The sequence below is a fragment of the Panthera pardus genome, unplaced genomic scaffold (genome assembly GCF_024362965.1).
Source record: "Panthera pardus isolate Hobbes unplaced genomic scaffold, ASM2436296v1 HiC_scaffold_13, whole genome shotgun sequence".
In the NCBI taxonomy this organism is placed as follows: domain Eukaryota; kingdom Metazoa; phylum Chordata; class Mammalia; order Carnivora; family Felidae; genus Panthera; species Panthera pardus.
Genome location: NW_026526688.1, coordinates 141,349,340 through 141,374,288, shown reverse-complemented (window position 1 = coordinate 141,374,288; position 24,949 = coordinate 141,349,340). Strand labels below are relative to the sequence as shown.

The following is a 24,949-nucleotide window of genomic DNA, read 5'->3' as shown; positions in this document are numbered from 1 at the left end:
TCTGTGTAAAATGAGAGGGTTGGACCAAATGATCCAACCATAAGAAATTTCCTACTCCAGGATCATGTGAGTATATCATAGAGCACTTGGGTTCTTTATTTTAAGTAATGAAATAGATTATGGAGTGATAGAACTACAAGAGTCCTTTGGAATTCATTTAGTCAGACTTTCTCATTTTATAGACAAAGAAACAAACCTGTAGGGGTTTAGTCACTTGCTCAAAGACATAGAGCTAGCAAGTGGTCCAGCCATGACAATACCTTAGGCCCTGACTCATGACCGAATATAATTTCTACTCTACCATGTTGTTTTTAAGTTTTCCTTTGTGTTTCTCAGCAATATGTGTTGTTATTCAAATCTGCTGTGGTATACTTACATTAGTTCACGGCACAGGTTAATGAATCACCATTGTACCCTAAGTTATTATTATTAATAAATAACTTTTGTTACTCTCATCTTTTAAAAATGTTTAAAAGTCCTTTTACAATTTGTTTTACTCGTGGATTGACTGGAAATAATTTATTGTCAATGGAAATTCTGATACATGTTTCTTCTTTTTCTGTCAATTTATCTATCTATCTATCTATCTATCCATCCATCCTATCCATACGTAACAGATTCTATATCCAGTTCCTATATCTATCTAGAATAGCTAGCTGGGGAGCTAGCTACCTAGGAATAAGGAGAAAGACAGAGACAGAAAAATATTGAGAAAAAGAGAACAGAGGTATTTAGAACCTTAATTATTTAACCCAGTCCTGTGGGGACCAATCCTCTCCTCAGGATTTCTGGAGAATATATATGTATAGAGGAGGGCAATACCATGCAAGGGAACACCATATTACATGTGGGGTTTTGGCTGCAAACCTCAATGCAGCTAATAATACTATTTACCTAATTAAGTTGTGAGAATTATATATTGTATATATACAAACATAATACATATGTACACATACATACACACATATATGTATATGTATATGCACATACATGTATATGCTTACAAGAGTACCTGGCTATTCTAAGTACTCAGTTAAGTGTTAGCTATCTTTACCAAATGATCATCATAATTATTGTTGGTTGATTTTTGTAGATCCTATGCAAGTAATCTTGCCCAGAAACCCTAGCAATTTTCACTGATGTCTCTTACGCATACAGTTACTTCCCACTGTTCCTCAATGCAAACCCTAGGTTTATGTGTTCCATGCAGCTCACAGCTCACAGGGCTATGCAAGGTTACATGGTCATGAAGCAAGAACTCTGTCTCTCCTTCTCTAAGCGCCCACATGCAAAATCTTTTGCTCTTCCTTTAGACCCAATCACCTCTTTTATGTTCTACCACAAGTTCAATAGTTAGACTCAAGCTGGGGCCCCCCACTGATGTTCACAAATAAATAATATTATATTTATGAAATGAGTTTTGAGGGCCAATCTGAAAAATCAGTTTTTATAGAAAACAAAACTAATTTGGGTGCATAAAATGGTCCTTGATTTTATCTGCCTTTCTTCCTTGCTCCCTGCTTCCATGTTAGAATATAAACAACACTTGGATTACCTTATTTTCTATCTGTGTGAAATTCTTAATGCAAATTAAGCTAATATGTTTTCTACAGTTTACTGTGAAAATCAGACAAGTGTAGTTTCCTTTTGGGTTCAGAGAGCACTTTTTTGAAAAGTCACTAATGTTGCATAGTATGAATAATTTTATAAAACCCCATATTGTATATTTTATCTCTTGTCAAGCAAATAGGAGGCATTTGGTGATCACTGTTGCTAGATAAAATTGTATTTATCTGTCTTGTGGATTAACAGTGGTAAAATCTTAGTCCCATTTCTCACCCACTCTTGTGGATGTAGTTACATAAAATTAGAATTCTCTTGTAGGTACATTTTTTTAAATGGAAGAAACCTCAAATATCAAAGAAACATTAATACACACACATGCATGCATACACACACACACACACACACACACACACACACACATATTTTCATTCTACTGGATGAATTCTTTGTAGACTTTTATTCTGGTCACAAGCTGTGATTTCCTGGCTAATGCAGGCTCTCTTACCATTTTTGGTCAAAATCACTCATTGCCCAGTCTGTCACTTCTTTAAGACTTGTTGAAATGCTAAGATTTCTAAGTGGAAAAGCAAGATGAGTCAGAGGATCACTGGGCCCCAAAGACAAACATATGCTCTTTGCTCCACAGTTTTAATAACGCTTGGATAGATGGAGTCTTCACAGTGGCAAATGGATGGTTAGTTAACATGACAACTTCCCAGGAGATCCCGGGATATCACGTAGTAGCCCGTCCCTTTGATAGTATCGCATCTCGATAGGAAACACTATTCGAATTACAGTAGCCCTGAAAAACAATGTAGATCTTTATTGGAGTCCAGGAACTCTAGCTGGCTCTCTGCAGTACATGTGATACCTTCACAACAATGCTGTTTCCTCTCTCAGCTTTGTCAGTCCCCTGCCCCATGTGCCTTGCTACTCTGTTCAGTAAAAGTGAACATCAGAACTTCATCCCCCTCCCCACCCCCCACCAGCTGCAGCAGGCCTCCACAGGTAGCTAGAAGACCTGCCAGTTCTGTGGCCACCCCACCCCCACCCTCATCCCAAGTCTTCTCTTCTCAGCAGAGGGAAACAAACTTTTCAGGGAGATACAGCTCTTCTCTCACCCCAACTTCTTTTCTTGTGTGACACTCAGATGGAACATTTCTAGCGAATAAAATTCTCCACTTCATTACATGTGAAGAGGTGTAGACAATTTTCAAGGAAATTGCTTTCACAGGAGGGTTCGTTTTAACTTTGAGAAAAGCTCATCTTGACAGAGAGAATCCTTTTTGTCAGTTTATTTGGTTTATCCTGTCTGTTGTCACCCATGGAAACTCATGAAATTTAGTGTATCTGAGATGACTTGGGGTCCCATGAGCCACTGTGAGTGTGTTTCCTGCTGCTGTTTTACACTGAGCTGTTTTTAAATGCTCAGGGAGAAGTGCTTCAAATAGCTGCCAACCAGTGCTGCCCTGAGTGTGTGTTGAGGACTTCCGGATCTTGCCATCATGAAAAGAAAATCTATGCGGTAAGTGTTTTCTGACCTATGGTTGATTCTATGCCTGTAGATCATTGACAAGGGAAAGCTGAATGCTGAACTTGTGTTGACAAGAGAGGTTTTTTTCTTTGCCTGGGCTGTGGAGGACCTGAGGCCCATTTGACTTTCCATAGACATTTGGGTTTCTTGAATAAAATTAAAATGGTTCTACTAATTTCATAGGTCCTACGTAAATATTTGTAGATTGAATTTGTGTCTATAAAGCGTAGTTCGACAATGTTGATTGAAGAAGTTGTGATGCTGAATAATGAAGTTACCACCTTGTCTCTGTATCACATATATTGTTTCCCTTTGATAATTACAAACAACCCTCAGTGAGTGAATAGGGCAGATCTTATTACTCCTGTATTGTAGATGAAAAAGTTGAATTGTGAAGAGCTTAAGGTTCTTGCCCAATGTCTTGTTACTAATAAGTGGTATAACCTGACCTAGAACCTGGGTTTTCTTACTCCTAATTCAAGGCTCTTTCAATTACGGTAAGGTTTCTACACTTCAGCACTATTGACATTTTAGGCTTTGTGGTGGGGCCGACCTATGCCTTGTAGGATATTTAGCAGCATTCCTGATTTTTACCCACTATATAGACGCTGGAAGCACCCCTAAGTCCTGACAACCAGACGTGTCTGCAAGCATGGACAAATTTCCCCTAAGGGACAAAATGCTCACCTACCCCCATTTAGAACCACAATACTAGAAATCAATCCTAAAGTTCTTTTCATTCCAGATCCTTTAGGATTAATTTATAGACATTAAGTACTGATTAAAAAGTACAACTGCAAGGTTTCTTATAGGACTTATGAAAATGGAATGGATACAGTCCATCTTTACTTACACCTAAACGTTACCCTGAGGCAGTAGGTGATGTTGAATGTGGTAGAAAGAGGCTCTTTGCTTTTAATCCTCATCTTCCACCTGATACAAACCCCTCCCCAAGTTAATGCCTCTGCCCATTCAGGTTAGTGGGATTTGATATACCCACTCTAGGCTGCTATTCAGAGTGTGTACCTAAAACTCGGTGAGCATAGTGTACTTTCCCCGTGGGACAGGATCATCTCCCTTGAGCCACTGTCTCCTAATTACCTGAGGAAGCCACTCTTTCAGTTCTGCACAATGTGTTGCTGAAAGACACCCAAGCAGGATCTATGCTGGGAATGTCTTCATACCACATATCACCCTTTGCTGCTCAATTCAGTCTGCATTATGTGGAGTGGTGTAAACCTTGCTGCTGAAGGGGGCCCCTGTGAAATGGAAAGTGCTGCAGAGCGTAATGGTGGTGGAAGTAATGCCAGGTCATAATGATTTGAATAGGTGTGTGGTTCAAGGTCAAAAGCACCAAGTTGAATCTCACAAATGAAGGAGCACCTAGTATCCAAAACAAGGTCAGGGGACAATCAGACGTCTCGAGTGAGTGAGGATACTAGGGACATGGAAAATCAGAATTCAATAAATCTTTGTAGTTTAATGACATTTATCACTTGTTCTCTTGTGTTATATTTTTGCATATTCACAATCTTCTTATCTTGGTTTAAGATGCTTGAGAACATTGACAGTATTTTCTGCATCTTTGTAGTGATCTTCCTTGCTTCCCACCTAACCAGGCACTTAACGCTAAACTTTTCCCAGAGTGGGTGCTCAGTAAACATCAATGCAGGATTCAAACAATGAACAAATTCCTTCTCCAACTTATCAATCTCCTTGTCCCAATGGCATGCTGGTCATTGACCAACGACCTATGTGGCTGGGTGGTTCTAGGACCACCTATCTGCTGATGGATTAGTTAAGAAATGAAATCCTCTTGTCCTCCAGCTTTCTCTGGAAGAGTTCAGAAAGCCCTCCTTCTTCCCCCATCCCCCTACCCCATTCTGCTGTATTACATCACATGGAAAGCTCTAAACTGGGTAAGAACATATCCATGTGTCGTTTTCCCATATGCAACTTTCAAAACGTACTCCTCAGAAAATGTTATATTTCTGGTACTTGATGTAAGTGAGAAAAAGCTGAATTTCAGGAACTCTATTTTGAAGGAAAAAAATCTCTAGTGGTCTACTTCTTCAAATAGAGATAGAATAATGATTTTTTTAAGCGGAGACAAAAAAAAATTCCTAATTTTAGTCTTAATAAGGTTAAAATGATCATGTTTCTTGCTTTTCTGCCCTTCCTTCCTCTCACTTTTTTCACTTCCCCTAGATTCTTGCCAAAGCCTTTTTAATATTATTTGTTTTCTTCTGTGGGTTAAATACTTGTCTGGGTTTGCTCCAACTCTCACCTTGTTGCTTGTATCACTAGGTGTTTTCCTGAATCTTTGAGGGTTTTGGGTTTTGTTTGTTTGTTTGTTTGTTTTTGACCCTTTCTGTTTGCTTAGGAAGCAGTCCAGAGCACTTCTTTCTCATGGAACAGCAATAATATTCTCTTTAGCCTCTGGCTTGCATCCCATAGGGCAGGTCATGGAGATGCGCTCCCTGTAGCTACAAAATAGCCCGGTATTTTAAGAACTTTAGAATGGTGATCCACGGTGAAAGCTTTCTCCTAAAAGAGGGCTTTACAAGAGTCTGTAGGATAGAGTGAATGTGGCAGGAGGGGAATTAGTTGAAGTGGTACTGTCTCAAGAGAACAGGGTTGAAGCAAAGGAAAGTCAAGGATGGGTCCAGCCCAGGGCAGCATGAGGAGGCCACCCTTTAATGAAACAGCCTGGCCTCACTAGAGGACCACCTTTGTTTGCAGGGTAAACAGCTTATTACACAACCAGCCTTCTAACAAGTCAGGACAAGTCCCGACATCTTCCCTGGAGTGAGGAAAACACATGAGCCATTTGGCTGACTCCAGGTTATTTGAGAGTCTTACACGGGCTTATTACAGCCAGCATTTGGGGGACTATTTCATCCATGACCTCCCGAAAGCTATCCCTTCAAATTAGTGTTTGGATCTCTGCCCAGCCTTGCCAACCATTCAGGGAGACAAGCCTGAAATATGTTTTCCTAAAGAGCGTTGGAATGCTTTTCCCTATTCTTTGCCCCACAAATTAGCTTGTGAAAGGGAGGGAAGAGGACCATTAATCCTCTCTCTTTCCCTTTTTTACTAATTGAATCCCATCACTAGATAATGTCAGGTCTGAGAAGATAGTGTGTGGAGATTCACCGAAAAAGAAAAGTGGTGATGCCCTAGTGCCCACATTCGATTGAATAGAGGAGAGAGGTCTGCTCGCCTTGCCGTCTGTGACACTAACAGTACTAATTTATGTGTGTGAAGGAAGAAATGAATATTGAATTCCGCAGCCTTGTTCTCTTCAAAGTAGAGGATGTAATTATAATATGCACTGAACATTCCCAGTAGTTAGTATTCTGGATCTATAACTTCATAACAGGAACAAATTATACAAAGAAAAATTATTTTATTGTTCCGTCAGTAAGCCAGGCAAATACTTTATGACCTTATCTTTCCTTTGGACTTATGTCAACAGCCAGGCCGACTTATTAGTTGGCTATGCAAAAGAATATATTTAAGATGTTGTCTGCAGAATGCACTTTTGTCCCGTGTCAAAATCTCATATTTTCAAAAGGTATTAATGAGGTTAAGATGACACAGCTAAAACCAGATCTGGGGGCATTGCTTTGTGTATCTATTATTCCTTGACTTTACAAAGCTCTCTTTGCTGCCACAGTGTTTATAAAAAGTGAGGCTTTTGTAAATGGGTATAGAGAACACTAGGAAATTATATATATATATATACATATATATATATAATCATATAATTATAATTATATTATAATTATATTGTATTATATTATAATTATATTATAATTATATTGTATTATATTATAATTATAATGCACATATGTATATATCAGCATGTGCCAAGCCCCTTGATCTCTAATCTGCCTCTGCTGAGGGCGGCATCACTGTTTTAGCTATAGGTGTAGGAGAGGAAAATGGAGTGGACTTATGTGACTTTTTCCCAAGAGAGATGTGGGAGTAATTTGTCTTCATCGCTCTGTGCACTTTTTATTTTTTTTAAATGCTTATTTATTTTAAGAGAGAGCACAAGCAGGGGAGGGGCAGAGAGAGAGGGAGAGAGAATCCCAAGCAGGTTCCACACTGTCAGCCCAGAATCTGACGCAGGGCTCCAACTCAAGAGCCATAAGATCATGACCTGAGCTGAAACCAAGAGTTGGTCGTTTAACGGACTGAGCCACCCAGGCACCCCTCCCCGCCCTCCCTTTTTTAAAAAAATGTTTATTTATTTTGAGAGAGAGAGAGAGAGCACACAAGCAGGAGAGGGGCAGAGAGAGGAGAGAGAGAAACTGTGCCCTTTGGATCACCCTAAGGATCTTCTTCTGTGGCTTTGACACCAAGCATTGGAGATTCCCTACCAAGTGTTTGCTGTTATTCCCATAATTTTCAAGCTTATTGTGAAGGGAGAATCCCCTGCCTCGTTTTATGTCTCTTGAGTTAGATAATAGATGCACATCATCAGAGAGCTTGAAGGTACTGAAGAGATTAGCTAACACAACCCTCTCATTTTACAGATGAAAAAATGTGGTGATTGACAGGTTGTTATTGTAATTAATTTTTGTGGTCTCTGTGTGAAAGGTCGTGTGATTGCAAATGTTTAAGAAACAACTGTTAGTGTTTCTTAGTAGCAACAGAACAAGCTCTTATTTTAATGAAGTGAAATGTCAAGATGTTTAGAAGCAATCTTCTGACTTTTAATAGATAAAGAAGTTCACTTCAAGCTGTTTTATATGCAGCCTTCACATTTTAGTTTATTTAAGACATATAAATGATTCATTCGATATTTTAAACAGTAATTTGCCTTCTGACGACAAAAGTAAAAATATGTTTATGGTGAAAATTGGAAAATAAAAAAGTGTATAAGCAGAAAAAACATCATTGGTAATTCTCAAGCTATGAAAATCACTGTTGGTGTTCTCTCAGTTTTTTGGAGAGGAGGTAGCAGGGGAGATGGATAGATAGAGATATATGTTCTTATGTAATTATAATTATACTGTGTATACAGTTTATGTCTTACTTTTTAAATATAACGTGTTGTGTATAGTTCCCTGGCACACCTTGGAGAACATGATTTCCTATTGTTAGGGATTTGTATAGCTTCTAATTTTCATGATCATATTTCCAACTTTGGTACATAAAGAACAATGAAATGGAATTCCTTATATTTAAACATTTTGTGTATTGTTGATCATTTTCTTCAGATAACTTCTTTTAAGTGAAATTAGTAGGTCAAAGCATCTAAAGATTTTTTAAAATTTGTTTTAATGTTTATTTATTTTTGAGAGAGAGAGACAGAGTGCGAGCAGGGGAGGGGCAGAGAGAGAGGGAGACAGAATCCAAAGCAGGCTCCTGGCTCTGAGCTCTAGAAGCTGTCAGCACAGATCCTGATGCGGGGTTCAAACTCACGGAGTGTGAGATCATGTCCTGAGCCGAAGTCGGATGTTTAACCGACCGAGCCACCCAGGCAAAGCATCTAAAGGTTTTGATTATCGAAGCTGTGACATCTGTGATCATTAAAATTCAATTTTGAGTTGTCTGTGTCTAATGAGAAATCCAGTGGGAATATCACGGCTCGTGCAGCCTTTCTTCAGGTGTGATTACCCTGGGTAGGCCCCACCTGGCTGAGTATTCCAGGTGCTGTGGTGAGGGAAGGCTCTGTGAAGGAGAAAATGCCATTCCACTGCTGTTTCGCCAACACTACTATGAATACTTCCCATATCTGATATTAAGAAGTATTATCCAATTTTATTTTAATTAATATTTCTTTGCAATTTATAGCATTAAATATTCTATAAGCTTGTTTTCTGTTGGTTTTTTTCTTACTGCTTGGAAATGACTTTATATAATAGAGTTTAGTTCTAATTAATATAATTTGCAATTTTTATCAGCTTGTCGATGCCTTTTGACTTTGTTTATAATGTATTTTTGACAGACTTTTAAAATTTTAATTCATTAGAGGGGCGACTGGGTGGCTCAGTTGGTTAAGCGTCTGACTTCGGCTCACGTCATGATCTCATGGTTCGTGGGTTCGAGCCCTGCATTGGGCTCTGTGCTGACAGCTCAGAGCCTGGATCTTGCTTTGGGTTCTGTGTCTCCCTCTCTCTCTGACCCTCCACTGCTTGTGCACACACACTCTCTTTCTCAAAAATAAATAAACTTAAAAAAATAAAATTTTTACTCATTAGAACCTATCAGTTTTTCTCTTACAGTTTCTTTCTTTGCTTTTATGCTTAGGCTTTTCAAAGTATAAAGGTCACTTGCCCCCTATCTTTTATTAGTTAATAGTTTATTAGCAAGTTGTGGGCTTGCCCATTTATATGCTGTACTAAATTTGAAATTTTATATTTAATTATAGCAGAAATAAAAATTGGTGGTAGAGGACTTGGCCTTGATATTTATGTCCATTTCTATGGTCACAGATGGCACACGGGTGTGAAAAGGAGGAGGAAGGCTATGAACTCAACACAGTGGAAAGAGGGGAGAGGACTGAGCACCCTCTACCTGCCACCCTTCCTCTCCCTTGCCTGCTCTTTAAAAAACTACCTCATATAATCCTTATAGTAACCCAGTGAAGGGATGTTGTCATACCATTTCAGTTTTTCAGACCAGAAAGCTGAGATTTAGAAAGATTAAGTCACTCACCCACAGTTCCTAAGGCAGGGAGGACTGAGCTGGGAGCTTCCAAGGAAACACTTGATGCATCTGACTCAGTGCATACTTGCATTATTGTTCTCTTGTGCTCCAGTAAGTCCATCTAGAAGAAAGTAATCTTCATGACAGTAAGGTGAGGACTCGGTTCCCAAATAATTGGATGACTGTGAGTGCCTATTACTATCATTATAATAATAGCACAGGTTATTAGTAATGTCAGATGTGGCTTGCTTGCAACCTGGCTTTAATTTGCAGAATAAAGGGGTACTGACTTGTTTAGGTAAGACAGAGTTCTTTTGTGTTTGGGAATGCTGAATAACTATTCTGGATGCTAGCTTGAGAAGCAAGGGGACATTTATTTTCTATGCTTCTCAGTCGCACAGTTGTAATCCCCAGATTATATTTAGGTGATTGAGCACCTGGAATGTGTGATGTTTTTAGTAGAAATCTATACATGATTTGTGCTGGATCAGTTATCATCATATGTTGCATTTAATAGAGGCAAAGGAAATCAGTCTCCAAATATTTAAGAAAATGTTATCGGAGGAAAATTTCATTCATTAAACTTATCTCCCCCCCCACACACACACCTTGTAAAAGGCCACCATTATTCCATTCTGCCATATTTTGACAGCTACTTCCCCAGGCAATCAACATATTTGTAGCTTTTTATATTCAGTGTTCATCACCCCCAATCTGCATCATATCTGAGGGGGGCTCATTTAAATATTTTTGGTACTCAGTAAGTCATAGAACTCAAAACAGGGATCTGTTAGATCACTGATACAGTGCTAGCTTTGGGAACATCATATCCCAACCTGAAGTGGATTAGCAGCATTCTGTATATGTAGATGGGCTCAGAGTTGGCTCTGTAGTTTGTGGAAGAGCTGGCTGAAGCAGATGCCTCTTGCTGGCTGTCGTATTTCCCCAGGACCTAAAGATTATTGGAGCAGGAGAGAGGCAGAGGGGGACAGGGAGGAGGAAGGATAGGAAAAGAGGAATATGGGAACTAATCAGGGTTTTAAAAAATAAAGGCAAAAAACGAGAAAGAAAGAGAGAGAAAGAGGAACAGAGTGAGAGCTATTGAAAATAATAGGACCATTATAAAGAATTCAGTAAATATATGTATGTGTATGTGTGTATATTTTACTTTAGACTTTATAGAATTTTTTAAATGATTGGGGTTAGGGTATCTTTTATTTTCTTTTTGTGTATTTCTGAAATTTTCAAATATAAATCTTAGGGATAGTAAAAAGAAAAGAAAATTCAGGTTTTTAATTGGTCTCTGGCTTGGAACATTATAAATCCTGGTCTTAACCTTGTAAGCCTAGAGCCTTCTTCCATCTCTCCTGAGCACCGTCCTTCATTTGTGTAAGAGGTTTGCTTCTGTCTGGTCAGATGAAAGCTATATTCTGACAATAACCTTCTTATTCTTTTTTTCCCTAACCCCCAGCATGGGACAGAGTGGGTCTCCTCCCCGTGCAGTGTGTGCTCGTGTACGCATGGGGAAGTCCGATGCATGCCCCAGCCATGCCCACCGCTGTTGTGCACACAGCAGGAGCTGGAATTCATCCCCGAAGGGAGCTGCTGCCCAGTCTGTGTGGGCCCTGGGAGTGAGTATGAACTTCTGGAAAGAAACCCTCTTTGCCTTTGAGGTTTACGTGATGACATCCCAACTTTTTCTTGCTCACTGTGGCTCAAAGACCCCTAACCCGGTTCTTTACTGGAACCAAGTTGGATCCTTACACTTGGCAGAAGCAATGTTGCAGAGAGTGAGGCTGGAACTGATCTCCAAGCTCCATTCCAGATTTGGGATTCTGCAAGTTTCTGATTTATTTATTTTGTGCTGGCCAGATGCATCCCTCTGCATCCGCAGCTCCCAAGAAGGAAAAAGAGGAGGGACGAGATTCTCTGATATGATTCCATAAGGGCCAACGTAGTTCCTCCTGCCTCTTGGCAGAGAGAAGAATGAACAAATCACTTCTCCATGTAGCATCACTAGTGCTAATTCTGCTGGCTGGTCTTTGAAATGACATAACATCTTTCTCCAAGACACACAGAGCAAGAAGCCGGTAACTCATTTGTCTCTATGGCACCTTCACTGTGGAGAATATGCCTGCCTACAGACCGAGGCCCCCGTTCAGCAAGCCAGGGGCACATTTCCAGGTCCTTTCCTTGGAGTCCGTGCTTGGTCCAAGTCCTCCTTTTATTACAGTTTAGGACTATATGTCGCTCCCATTTTTATAACTAAGTAGTGTATACTTCACGACAAATACAAATTATTGTCATTACTGCATTACATCCTCTCCTGGCATATGATTACAAAAATTACTCTTTTATTTAATAATACCTGGAAGCTACACTCTTATTTTTTGCCTTTTCCCTTTGAAAAGACCCTGGTTTCTTTTTCATCCCCTGTTATTCCATGCCTGGCAATCCGTTACTCTGGAGAACCATTACAGGGATTAAAAAGTATGCTTAGGAAATGATAAAAGTACAATGCTTGCCTCACACATTTCAGATGTCATCCACCAGAAGAGCACTGACAGCTAGCTGCTTTGGGCCAAATAACCCTGCAAGTAAAAATACTTGAACAACAGAGTTTGTGGGTGGTGAGTAGGCTGGCTGAGTTTGTGGGATCCTTTCCTATGCTTTAAGAGGCTTTCTTCTTGGCATCCATGAGAAAGACATATTGGAAGCATTTTGCCTGGAGAGACTGGAGGATCAGCCAGGGCCAACTTCATAATTTGCTAGGTGCAAAATGAAAATACATGGCCCCTTGTTCAAAAGGCAGTGGGTCTTTCTTCTGTGGTCTTTCTCAACTGTCAAGTTTTTAATTTGCGATTTAATGTCATACTCCTTCAGGTGTGGGGATACTTCCTGGGCGGGTGGAGACCTTACAGGCACCCCAGGGCCACATCCTGCTACTTGGTGCGTAGGGCACATGTACTCCCCTAGCACCCGCATCCAGGTCCCTGCTCTGGGTGCAAGATGGCAGTGTTCACAGTGATGTCGGGGTCCAGGAATGAACAGTCAAGAAAGAATTCTTGAGACATATTTGGTGCAAAAAATGTGGTTTTATTAAAACACAGGGACAGGATCTGTGGGCAGAAAGAACTGCACTAGGGTTGTGAGGAGTGACTGATTATATACTTTCATTGGAAGGGGGTTAGGGATAGCATAAGTCTCTAAGGAATTTGGAAGCAAGGTTTCCAGGACTTTGAGGAGCTAGCTGCTGTTAGGATCATTTACTACTGTCTAGTAAAACCTTAGACATGAGGTCCTTCAGATGTATATCAGTGGGCCATATGCTTGGCGGATGATTACTAACATATATCTTGGTTGGGGTGGTAGAGGTAAAGGAAGTTTCTAAAGGGATTTTTATAAGTTTAAGAAGACTTATAGGATCCTGGAGGTCTGGCTAATGTCAAACTAAGGTTGCCTTTTGCCCTTAACAAAGCATTAATATCAAGGCAGCTGAGTTCCTAGAGGAAGGTCACCCTGTCTTAAGTACTTGTCAATGGGCTGCGGAGGAAATTTAATTTTTTATTACATTTCTTTTGCCTTTGTTCTCCGCATCAACTGAGTGTGATTTTGGGAGCAAGTGGCTGAGAACCCATCTCAGGAAGGCAAGGGGGTAGTGGAATGCAGGACCATGCATCAGCTGAGGCTCCCTAGCACATGTCAGGTTGTCTCACCAGACTTCACTTACAAAACTTAGGAAGTTATTAAGAACTCCATACCGTGACTGCAGAGTTTTTTTTCTTTAAAGTTTGTTTATTTATTTTGAAAGAGAGAGACAGAGAGAGAAGGAGAGGGGCAGAAAGAGAGGGAGATATATCTATATCTATATCTATATCTATATCTATATCTATATCTATATCTATCTATATCTATATCTATATCTATATCTATATCTATATCTATATCTATCTATATATCTAATCTATATCTATCTATATCTATATCATCATCTATATATAATATCAAGCAGGCTCCCCAGGGTGAATCCCGACATGGGGCTCCAACTCACAAACCTTGAGATCCTGACCTGAGCCAAAATCAAGAGTAAGGCACATAACTGACTGAGCCACCCAGGTGCCCCTGACTGCAGAGTTTTAATCCCCAAGTCTGAGCGCCCCCAACCACAGGGCCCTGTGTGACTACACTGGCTGCACACCCATGCAGTCAGCCCTGGGATCAGCAAGTACAATCCCCCCAGTAATCCTTATTTTTTCTGACCTTCCAGAACCTTGTTTCTATGAAGGCCGTGTATTCCAGGATGGGGAAGACTGGCCACTGAGTCGGTGTGCTAAATGTGTGTGTAGAAATGGGGTCGCCCAGTGCTTCACAGCTCAGTGTCAACCTCTGTTTTGTAACCAGGTAAGGAAGACAGCCTCTAAATGGATCATTCATAGACTATTAACTTCACTGTTCAGGAATTTGAGCCTCTTCTGAATTTGTCAGGCAGGCCTCAAAAGTACTAGGAAAAAGAAGCAAAGGCTGTTTTGTTTTCCTTATACTTTTGGAGACCACCCTTGAGATGTTTCTTTTACTGTTAGAAGCTATAGATAGGTCTAATTATCAGCCATTTAGGGTAATCTTTACGTAATGAAAGTGAGCCTTGAGGGTACCTACAAAGAAGGCAGTTGCAGATGTTGCAAAAATGTCAAGCTAAACATCTGGAAAAGCCAGTAATACGATCAGGTATTGTGTCTCAGTGCATAGGTATAGTCTTGCTTTTAAAGACATATGCATGTCTTTGAACATGATTATCCAGATGTGTACTTTTTAATTCTTATAAGATAATGATTCAAGTTATTCAAATCTTCTCTGGGAAGCTTTAAAAAAATGGTGGGATTTTGTTCTTCATTTAAAGTTCATCTGATTTTCAAAGCATTAGACTCTTCACACAAATTTAGAAGAGAAAATCAATGGCAAATAAATGTGGTATACATGGTATTTTATAGTTTTTACTCTTCCAGAGGCTCCTATGGATGTTCCTTGGCAGTTGACAGATAACCATGAAAGGAGTTTGCCTCCAGTTGAAAAATAGCTCATTTTTGATCTAAGGAAAAGCTGGAAGCCAACATTCAGTTGATACAGAGCAGTACTTTGTGTCAAATAAAACAAAATCAATAACATGGCATATTGTGACAATTGGGCAATATTTTTAAAGGCAGACAAAAGGCAATTAGACAAGAAATGCTAAATGCCAAATAAAGGGAAAATGTATCTAATTGAAAGACTCGATTGTATTACCCACTCTACCACAACCACCATGCTCATGTCCCATCTCCCAATTCATCACAAAGTCTTCTCCCAGTGCTGAGATTACAAATGAGCTTCTCTGTAGAGTTGCACAATATCTCACATTCAGAGGACGCTGTAGTGTTGGGGCATTTTGATTTAGCACTTTCCAGGATTCAGTTCCCTTGTGTATGAAGGGTAATTAAGCAGTTTGCCACCATTGCAATAAGGAAAGTGGGAGGAGGCATGGAGGAAACACCACATTGTGAGCCTTCTGCTTTACATCTTTGAAACCTTAATGGACTGCATGTTAGGGGGATAGATACTGGAATAATTGAAAGTGCTAGTTCCCTTTTTTAAAAACATTAAACACAAACTCTAGCTTCAAACACTGCACTCACATATAGTTTGCACTGACATACATAATTAACTTAAAAAGATGAAATTTGGTACCATACTTTAGAGCTAGCTGATATGCAAGCATTCTGAAGTCTTAAAAATAGGTTGATTTTAATCACTCTTGTATCATTAAGTTTGTATTTTTGCCATCACATACTTTAGAAAAACAACTCTCAGATTATTTAGAAATATTTTTCTTGATTTAATATCATTATTAAATATGAGATGTTCTGATGATATAAAGGGGCATTATAAAATTTAGGCTTTTGACGGTAACATCATCACCACTGTCTACCTTCTACCATCATCGTCATCATCACCGTCACCACAGTTTTGGCATTTATTATGTGCCAGTCATTAATTTTAAGGGCGTTGTAGTTCTCATAAAAACCTGATTAAGTAAGAACCATTATTATCATCCCCTCTTGCTGATAGATAAAACTGAGATATGGAGAGCTTAAGTGACTTGCATAAGGTACCACAGTTAGGAAGTAGCAGTGCTTCTAACTTAGTCAATTCTGCATCACAAATTCAACAGACCACACCTGACTCATTTTTTTTTTAATGTTTATTTATTTTTGAGAGAGAGAGAGAAAGGGTGAGTGGTGGAGGGGCAGTGAGAGAGGGGGACAGAGGATCTGAAGTAGGCTCCGTGCTGACAGCAGTGAGCCCAATGCAAGTCTCAAACTCACAAACTGTGAGATCATGGGGCCTGAGCCGAAGATGGATGCTCAACTGACTAAGCCTCCCAGGTGCCCCACCTGACTCATATTTTTAACCATTATACTATATGGCCTTCCAAAATGTTGAGTTATATAGCATTTATGTATAGTAATAATCACAATAACAATAGTCACTACCAGACTTGAACATGATTGCAACTATTTTATATGCATTAACCCATTAAATGTTAAAAACACACAAGTCCATCAGAAAAAGTGTGTTTCCAGGTCTTGAGCTCCAGAAAAAACTTGATTTTTAATGTAAGAGGTTTTTTTTCTTTTAAATTGTAAAAGGAATCTGTACTTACTAAGCAAAGTTTGGAAAAGACAGAAAAGCAGAAAATGATCATCTATATTTCTACCATTCAAAAACACCACAATATATTTTGGGGTAATTCATTCCAATTTTTTTTGTAGGCAAATGTGGATATATTTTTTTGTTTCATGGTTGTAATCACATTTTAGAGGCTGGGATAATCCAGAGAACTCCCATTTGATTCAACAAAAAATGACCATCAACAAGGCATGTCATAGTCAAATTCACAAAATACAGAGACAAGGAAAGAATTATGAAAGCAGCAAGGGAAAAAAGTCCTTAACCTATAAGGGAAGACAGATAAGATTTGCAGCAGACCTATCCACAGAAACGTGGCAGGCCAGAAAGGAGTGGCAGGATATATTCAACATGCTGAGTCAGAAAAATATGCAGCCAAGAATTCTTTATCCAGTAGAGTTGTCATTCAAAATAGAAGGAGCGGTAAAGAGTTTCCCAGACAAATAAAAGCTAGAGGAGTTTGTGACCACTAAACCAGCCCTGCAAGAAATTTTAAAGGGGACTCTTTGAGTGAAGAAAAGAAAAAATAAAACACCAAAGTAACAAAGACTAGAAAGGACCAGAGAACATCACCAGAAACATCAACTCTACAGGCAACACAATGGCACTAAATTCATATCTTTCTGTACTCACTCTAAATCTAAATGGACTAAATGCTCCAATCAAAAGACATAGGGTATAAGAATGGATAAGAAAACAAGACCCATCTATATGCTGCTTACAAAAACTATTTCAAATTTTTTTTAATGTTTATTTATTTTTGAGAGGAAGAGACACAGAGTATGAGTGGGGGAAGGGCAGAGAGAGAGAGGGAAACACAGAATCCGAAGCAGGCTTCAGGCTCTGAGCTGTCAGCATAGAGCCTGATGAGGGGCTCAAACCACGAATTGTGAGATGATGACCAGGGCCAAAGTCAGACACTTAACTGACTAAGCCACCCAGGTGCCCCACAAGAAACTCATTTTCGACCTAAAGACACCTGAAGATTGAAAGTAAGGGGTTGGAGAACCATCTATCATGCTAATGGTCATCAAAAGAAAGTTGGAGTGGCCATACTTATATCAGAAAAACTAGATTTTAAAATAAAGACTGTAACAAGAGGTGAAGAAGGGCATTATATCATAATTAAGGGGTCTATCCACCAAGAAAATCTAACAATTGTAAACATTTATGTGCCCAGTGTGATAGCACCCAAATATACAAATCAATTAATCACAAACAAAGAAACTCATTGATAATAGTACCTTAATAGTAGGGGACTTCAACACCCCACTTACAACAATAGACAGATCATCTAAGCAGAAAATCAACAAGGGGACATTGGCTTTGAATGATACACTAGACCAGATGGACTTAACAGATGATATTCAGAACATTTCATTCTAAAGCAGCAGAATACACATTCTTCTCAAGTTCACATGGAATATTCTCCATGATAGATCACATACTGGGTCACAAATCAGCCCTCAATGAAAAGATTGAGAAAGAAAACCAAAGCTAGAAGCATCACAAGTCCAGACTTCAAGCTATATTACAAAGCTGTAATCATCAAGACAGTATGGTACTGGCACAAAAACAGACACATAGATCAATGGAACAGAACAGAGAACCCAGAAATAGACCCACAAAGGTATGGCCAACTAATCTTTGACAAAGCAGGAAAGAATATCCAATGGAATAAAAACAATCTCTTCAGCAAATTGTGTTGGGAAAACTGGACAGCAACACACAAGAGGAATGAACCTGGACCACTTTCTTACACCATACACAAAAATAAACTCAAAATGGATGAAAGACCTAAATGTAAGACAGGAAGCCATCAAAATCCTTGAGGAGAAAGCAGGCAAAAACCTCTTTGACCTTGGCTGCAGCCACTTCTCACTCAACGTCTCCAGAGGCAAGGGAAACAAAAGCAAAAATGAACTATTGGGACGTCATCAAGACAAAAACTTCTGCAAAGCGAAGGAAACAATCAGCAAAACTGAAAGGCAAATGAAGGAATGGGAGAAGATATGTGCAAATGACATATGAGGTAAAGAACTTATCAAACTCAACACCCAAAAAACAATCCAGTGAAGAAATGGACAAAAGACATGAATAGACACTTTTCCGAGGAAGACATCCAGATGACTAACAGAGACATGAAAAGATGATCAACATTGCTCATTATCAGGGAAATACAAATCAAAACCACAATGAGCTACTACCTAACACTTGTCAGAATAGCTAACATTAACAACTTAGGCAACAACAGATGTTGGCAAGGATGCAGAGAAAGAGGATCTTTGTTGCACTGCTGGTGGGAATGCAAAGTGCTGCAGCCACTCTTGAAAATAGAATGGGGGTTCCTCAAAAAATTAAAAATAGAACTGCCCTACAACCTAGCAATTGCACTACTAGGTATTTATCCAAAGGATATAGGAGTGATTTGAAGGGGCACATGCACCCCAATGTTTATAGCAGCACTATTGACAATAGCCAAAGTATGGAAAAAGCCCAAATGTCCGTTGCCTGATGAATGGATAAAGAAGATGTGGTATATATAATGGAATATGCTCAGCAATATATATAATGCTGATTATATATATAATATATAATGGAATATCACTCAACAATCAAAATGAATGAAATCTTTCCATTTGCAACAACGTGGATGGAACTAGAGTATATTATACTAAGCAAAATAAGTCAGAGAAAGACAAATATCATATAATTTCACTCTATGTGGAATTAATAAAACAGATGAACATAGAGGGTTGGAAGCAAATATAAGATAAAAACAGGGAGACAAACCATAAGAGATTCTTTAATACAGAGGACAAACTGAGGGTTGCTGGCAGGGTGTTGAGTGGGGGGATGGGCTAATTGGGCGATGGGCATTAAGGAGGGCACTTGTTGGGATGAGCACTGGGTGTCATATATAAGTGATGAGTCACTAAATTCTATTTTTGAAATCATTATTACTCTATATGTTAACTAACTTGGATTTAAATTAAAAAATAAATTAATAACAATAAAAGAGAAGTTGGTGATAATCTCTGACAAAAAGAAATATCATATGTTCAAACAGGGTGTTGTTCCCTTAGGGAGGGATGTAAATTTATACTGAAATTGCTTGCTTTCAACTTTTGTCCAGATGCCTTGTGAACAGAGCTCTGACCCATCCACATTTTTGTAGGTACATTAAAATGGTCTGTTTGGTCTGATGAGAGTTGTTTCTGATGATATTACCACCAATTTTTTTAAATACTATAATTTTCCCATTCCCCATGTTGATTAATCTGAGTAGGTTGAACCTCATCTTTGAATCTTCTTTCAAGAAAGGTAGAAGATTGTATGTCTTCTCAGCCACTAAGTGTTTGAAAATTATTATTTAAAAAAAAAATTTAATGTTTATTTATTTTTGAGAAAGAGAGAGAGAGACAGAGCACAAACAGGGGAGGGGCAGAGAGAGGGGGGGACACACAATCTGAAGCGGGCTCCAGGCTCTGAGCTGTTAGCAGAGCTCAACATGAGGCTCGACCTCATGAACTGCAAGATCGTGACCTGAGCCGAAGTCAGATGCTTAACTGACTGAGCCACCCAGGCGCCCCTGAAAATCATTTTCTTATTGCCCACATACATTAGGTATAATTGGAGGGGTCAAAAATTGGGAGCCATTATTAATTTCTTCACATCCCAACTCTGTGGACTCTTTTCCACTGAATCCTGAAATCTAGTGCCCTGGTGGGAAAGTCTGATGTCTGCCTGCTTTCTATTCCATTGTGTTCAGCTAATTTTAGTCTGTTGGATTCTTGCAGGTTGTAGCTTTATCTTTATAATCAAAAAAATTTTTCAGGATATTTCTAGGTGAGGTGTCTTTTCACCTTGTTGCCTAGAATATGGTGAAGCCCTTTCAGTCTGTATTCTAGTTTTTTAAATGCTTTCTCCAGTTATGGTTTTGATTTAATCATATTAATTCCAATTATTCTCATTTCTCCCAAAACAGTTATGATGATTCTTGGATTGCTCCCCTCCCCCCTTATTATCAATCATGTTCTTTCTTACCATTTTTCACTTTGTGTCTTTCCTCTTTCCTCTTCATATGGAGAGAGCTTCTTGAGTTTGTATTTACCACTTCTAGTATTGATTTTAATTTGACTATTTCACTTTTTCTTTTAATTCTTCCTTATTTTTCCTCTCACTGGTTCATCTAGTTTTTTATCCTAATGCTTATTCTTTCTTTATTGCTGCTTGTTTCCATTTAATAAAGACTGCATTTTCTTGCATCTTACTGAAGTTGCAAAATTGCTTTTAAGTCCTTTTTTTTTTTTTTTTTTTAGATCCTATAGGTGTAGTTTTCAGAAGTCTGCTCTTTCTCTGAATCTTCAGAACATTATTAGTTTTGTTTGCTCTTCAGGGTTTTTCCCAAGTTCCTTGCCTTCTATTTACTCATCCTTGATCAAGAGAAATCTGTCCATACCCACTGCTCGAAAGCTGCAAGGGTAAGTGGCCTGCCCCTGGCTAACTCCCCTTCTTGGATCCATAGCCAGATGCTAAGAAATATGTCTCCTTGTCTGAGGGTTTCCATTTAGTATGTCCCTATTGTACTAAGATTGGATCTTTTTCTACCTCCACTGCTCAGCCCTCTTACATTTTTAATATGTGAAACAAAAAAACTGTAATCCCCAGTATGCACCGCTGCAAAGGCTCTCTTCCTCCCTCTCAGTGACCATGTGCTTTTCAGTTGAGGCATTGTCCTATCCTGCTACTTTTTATCACTCTCTCTGCCTCCTCCAACACACATACTTCCCAGTCTTCCCTCCCCCCCCCCCCTTTTTACATTATGGGCTCTGATTAGATGTAGCAAGAAAGATGTTGAGGGAGGTGAGGGCTGGCATTCTGACTGCTTCCAACAGTTGTGGCCACACACCGGAGGGATGAATCTGGGTTGTGTTTGGTATAGAAAGGCAGGGAGTTAGGCAGACGTGATGGTTCTTATATCTATTTAGGTTTACACAGCAAAGAAAGGCCATAAAATGTCTTATGCTCAATGGGACTTCCTCATAGCAGTGGCAGGGGGTTGGATGTTTTACTTTTTGGTGGTGAAATTTTTATCTCTTTCTATATCTACAGAGGTATCATAGTGGGAAAATATTTCACCAAGAGCTGTTAGCCATAATACACCATAAAATTTTTATCATAAATATTTTTATTTAAGGAATATGAAAAACCACAATTAAATATATCCTTAATGGTAGTACTACCCCAAATTGTAATGACAGTAATCATAGCTTTTTTGTATCAATTTCTGTGTTTACTGAAGGTACTATATAAGACCTGGGGTTGGCGAACTTTTTCTGTAAAGAGCCAGATAGTGAATATTTTCAGCTTTGTGTGCCATTCGGTTGAAACAACTACTCAACTCTGCCATTGTAACACAAAGACAGCTATAGATAATATGTAAATGAGTGGACGTGGCTGCGTTCCAATAAAAGTTTATGGAAACAGGTGGTAGGCTGGACTTGGTCCATGATCCATAGTTGTCTGGCCCCTGTATAGCCTATGCTTTTGGAAGGACAAATCTACATAGCCCAGGATGACATGATACAGATAGAAGATAGCAACAAAATGCACTGTTAAAAATCTTTTCCATTTTTCTGACCTTATTTTACTGTGCATCTTCTTACTTGCATGTCCAGTCTTGCTTATGAAGCACCAGCCCGGGTGAATTACCACCTCTCAGTCAGATAGTTCTCTTGTAACCTGGGATATCTTCTCTTTAAATGCCTTTCTTTCCTGCCCTTATTGATCTGGATTGGTGAATAAAGATTCTGTTTCTGTCAATGAAATATATAATTGGGTATTGCCAGTAAGAATTAGAAAGTTTGATTTTCCTTGTATCAACCTTACTACAGCTAATTCCTTCCCCCATGCTCTTGAGATGACTCTGCTACTATACTTGGGTCTAGTCCATGTTGGTTAAGATAGACTGATACTAACTCTGTGCTGATTCAAGATTTGTGATCCTGACATTCGTTCCCTGTTTACCAAGCATTGTATAAATTCATTTGTTTACTACAATAAAATTACTGAATAGTGTGACATCAAATATACCGTTATTTTACTTTCTCACTAAAATTTCATTAAGCTGAAGAGTTCTGAGGTTCAGAAATGCTTGATGATTTCAGCATGTGTCCCAATTTTCACTACTCTATTAAACATCAATGGTCATAATATTTTTCATGTAGAAGAATAAGGAAATGAAATAACCTAAAGCATCAAAAACAGTTGTCATTTTAATTCCAGTGACTCAGTTGCTTGAAATAAATCCCTATTAGATAGTAATGCATTAATTTAACTGATCATATATAGTTGAGTTAAAGAACTACTGAGGTATGACTGGAACCGTTCAAGAAAAGTTAAAGCTCTTTTGTGCTTCTTGTAAGACAAAGTGAAAGTAACTGTAAGATAAACCAGTTCTTGGTCCTTAAAGTTTAGTATATTGTAACCTTGCCTTTAATTTGTCTACCTTCCTGTCATTCAAAAGGTTGTGGTGATAAATCAAAGTGAGAAGCTGACTCTTTGGTATCAATGACGGAACTGTTCTTGTGAAAATTCTTTGCAGGGCAATGGAGACAAATGGTCTAATATTTGGGGGGTGAGAGTGGTAGAGGTGAGAAGTAGGGAGAGGGCAGGGAGCAGTTCCTTGGGCGTTTAGTCTCTGTCACCCACTTTTTTCTGCCCTTATTCCCAAATAGCTCACCTACTTTTTTTCTGCCTTTATTCCCAAATATCTAGAGATACGATTGATTTTTTTTGCATGTAGTGCATATATGTAAATGTGTGGATTCACATAAAGATGCAAAAGAATAGTGAAGTAGCTTATCAATAGAGGGATAACTTCGTTTTGGATTTAGCGATAACTCAGCTGGAGTGTAAATATCCTTAAGTATTGGTATGGTTCTGTGCTGTGAAGTCTTGCTCCAACCATTATCATAACCAGGTTGGCTGTGTGACCTTGGGCAAGTCACATAATCTCTCTGGTCTTTACTTTTCTTGTTTGTAAAACAAGGAAAAGAACATCTACTTCTTAGGAAAGAAGCCTTAAAATAATGTAAAGCCTTAAAATAATGCCTGATAAACACTGAGTACAATTATTATTGTTATTATTATTATTTGTGCTTTTGTTTGCTCTTAGAAAAGAGGGTAGGACTTGAGGAATGTGCAAATGTCTTAAGAATCACACTGACTTTGGAAGTGCAAATTCTTATCAAAGCACCAGGTGACTAATAAATACTAAACGAGAGGAAATTGCTATTTATGGATGCTTGAGGCACATGATTGAGTGGGCTATGAATGAAATTTTCCTACTATTGTGGGTTTTATTAATGTCTCCTTTTGATGGATTGTTCCTTTTTTTGGGTCTAAGGATGAAACTATCATCCGAGTTCCTGGAAAATGTTGCCCACAGTGCTCTTCCCGATCCTGCTCTGCATCTGGCCAAGCATACGAGGTAACCTTTGATGTCCCCACTGTAGGTGTTTTGACATACGTTCTCACACATATGCCCTCCGCCCTTCCAACCACCACACCTCCCCACCCTCTTGTCTGAGTCTTTGCCAAGATTAGTAATTCAGTACATAAACAGCTTTTTTCTTCTCTTTGTGAAAAGCCTTTATGAAAAACTTAAGTTGAAGGGGATTAGAAATATAAAGGAATGTGCTGGCAGGCAGCACCTGGTTCACGAACCTTGGTGAACTTACTGTTCACACGTCTCAAAGGGAAAAAAGGACTATCATTGGTTACTATCAGTTTACACTTAGGTTGGAGGCCCTGGAATGTCTATCTGCTTTGGTTGGATTGCATGTACTGATATCCAGAGACAGCTTCTGCCTGCCTTACACTGTGGGGAAGCATGGGGGTGGTAGGGGAGAGTGGCAAGAGAGGTGAGAAGCTAGGGGTGGTGGAAACTGCACACTTGAAAGTACTATTGGAATAATCTAGATAATTGTGCCTAACACATAATAGGTGCCAAATAAAAATGAGTTCAGCAAATTAAATGAGTGAGTGGATGTTCTATCTTAGGAGTGCCCTACTGAGCCAAAAGAAGGTTACGTTATTCAAAAGCAAAGAACCTATAAAAAATAAAACCGACTACTTATTTGTTTGTCAGCCACCCTATGGAAAACTAAGTACAAATTGGAATTATGACTCTCAGTACAGAATCTGGAACTGAATATTAGGGAATAAGTGTCACAAATTCTTGATGGGTCACTTGAAGTCTGAATGAACATAACTAATTGGGAAACGATTTTTGTATGTACTAGATCTGTGTTGTCCAATACAATAGCCACATATGTGCCAGATTAATTTCTCCTGGAAGAGATGGCCTTTATATCTATTGTGATGTTTTTGGTTGCAAGTAACAGAAATACTCCTCTAAAAGTGGCTAAAATGAAAACATGAAATATCTCATATAAC

General features: G+C 38.9%; 1 protein-coding gene across 1 annotated transcript in view; it reads left to right on the top strand.

The window, feature by feature from the left end:
* The window catches only part of FRAS1 (Fraser extracellular matrix complex subunit 1), a 429,797-nt gene that overhangs the window by 164,576 nt on the left and 240,272 nt on the right, over positions 1–24,949 (top strand). The window contains exons 4-7 of the mRNA XM_019466685.2: positions 2,999–3,091; positions 11,235–11,394; positions 14,031–14,164; positions 23,898–23,981. Coding sequence (XP_019322230.2) covers positions 2,999–3,091; positions 11,235–11,394; positions 14,031–14,164; positions 23,898–23,981 — 471 coding nt within the window. The remainder of the gene's footprint in view (positions 1–2,998; positions 3,092–11,234; positions 11,395–14,030; positions 14,165–23,897; positions 23,982–24,949) is intronic.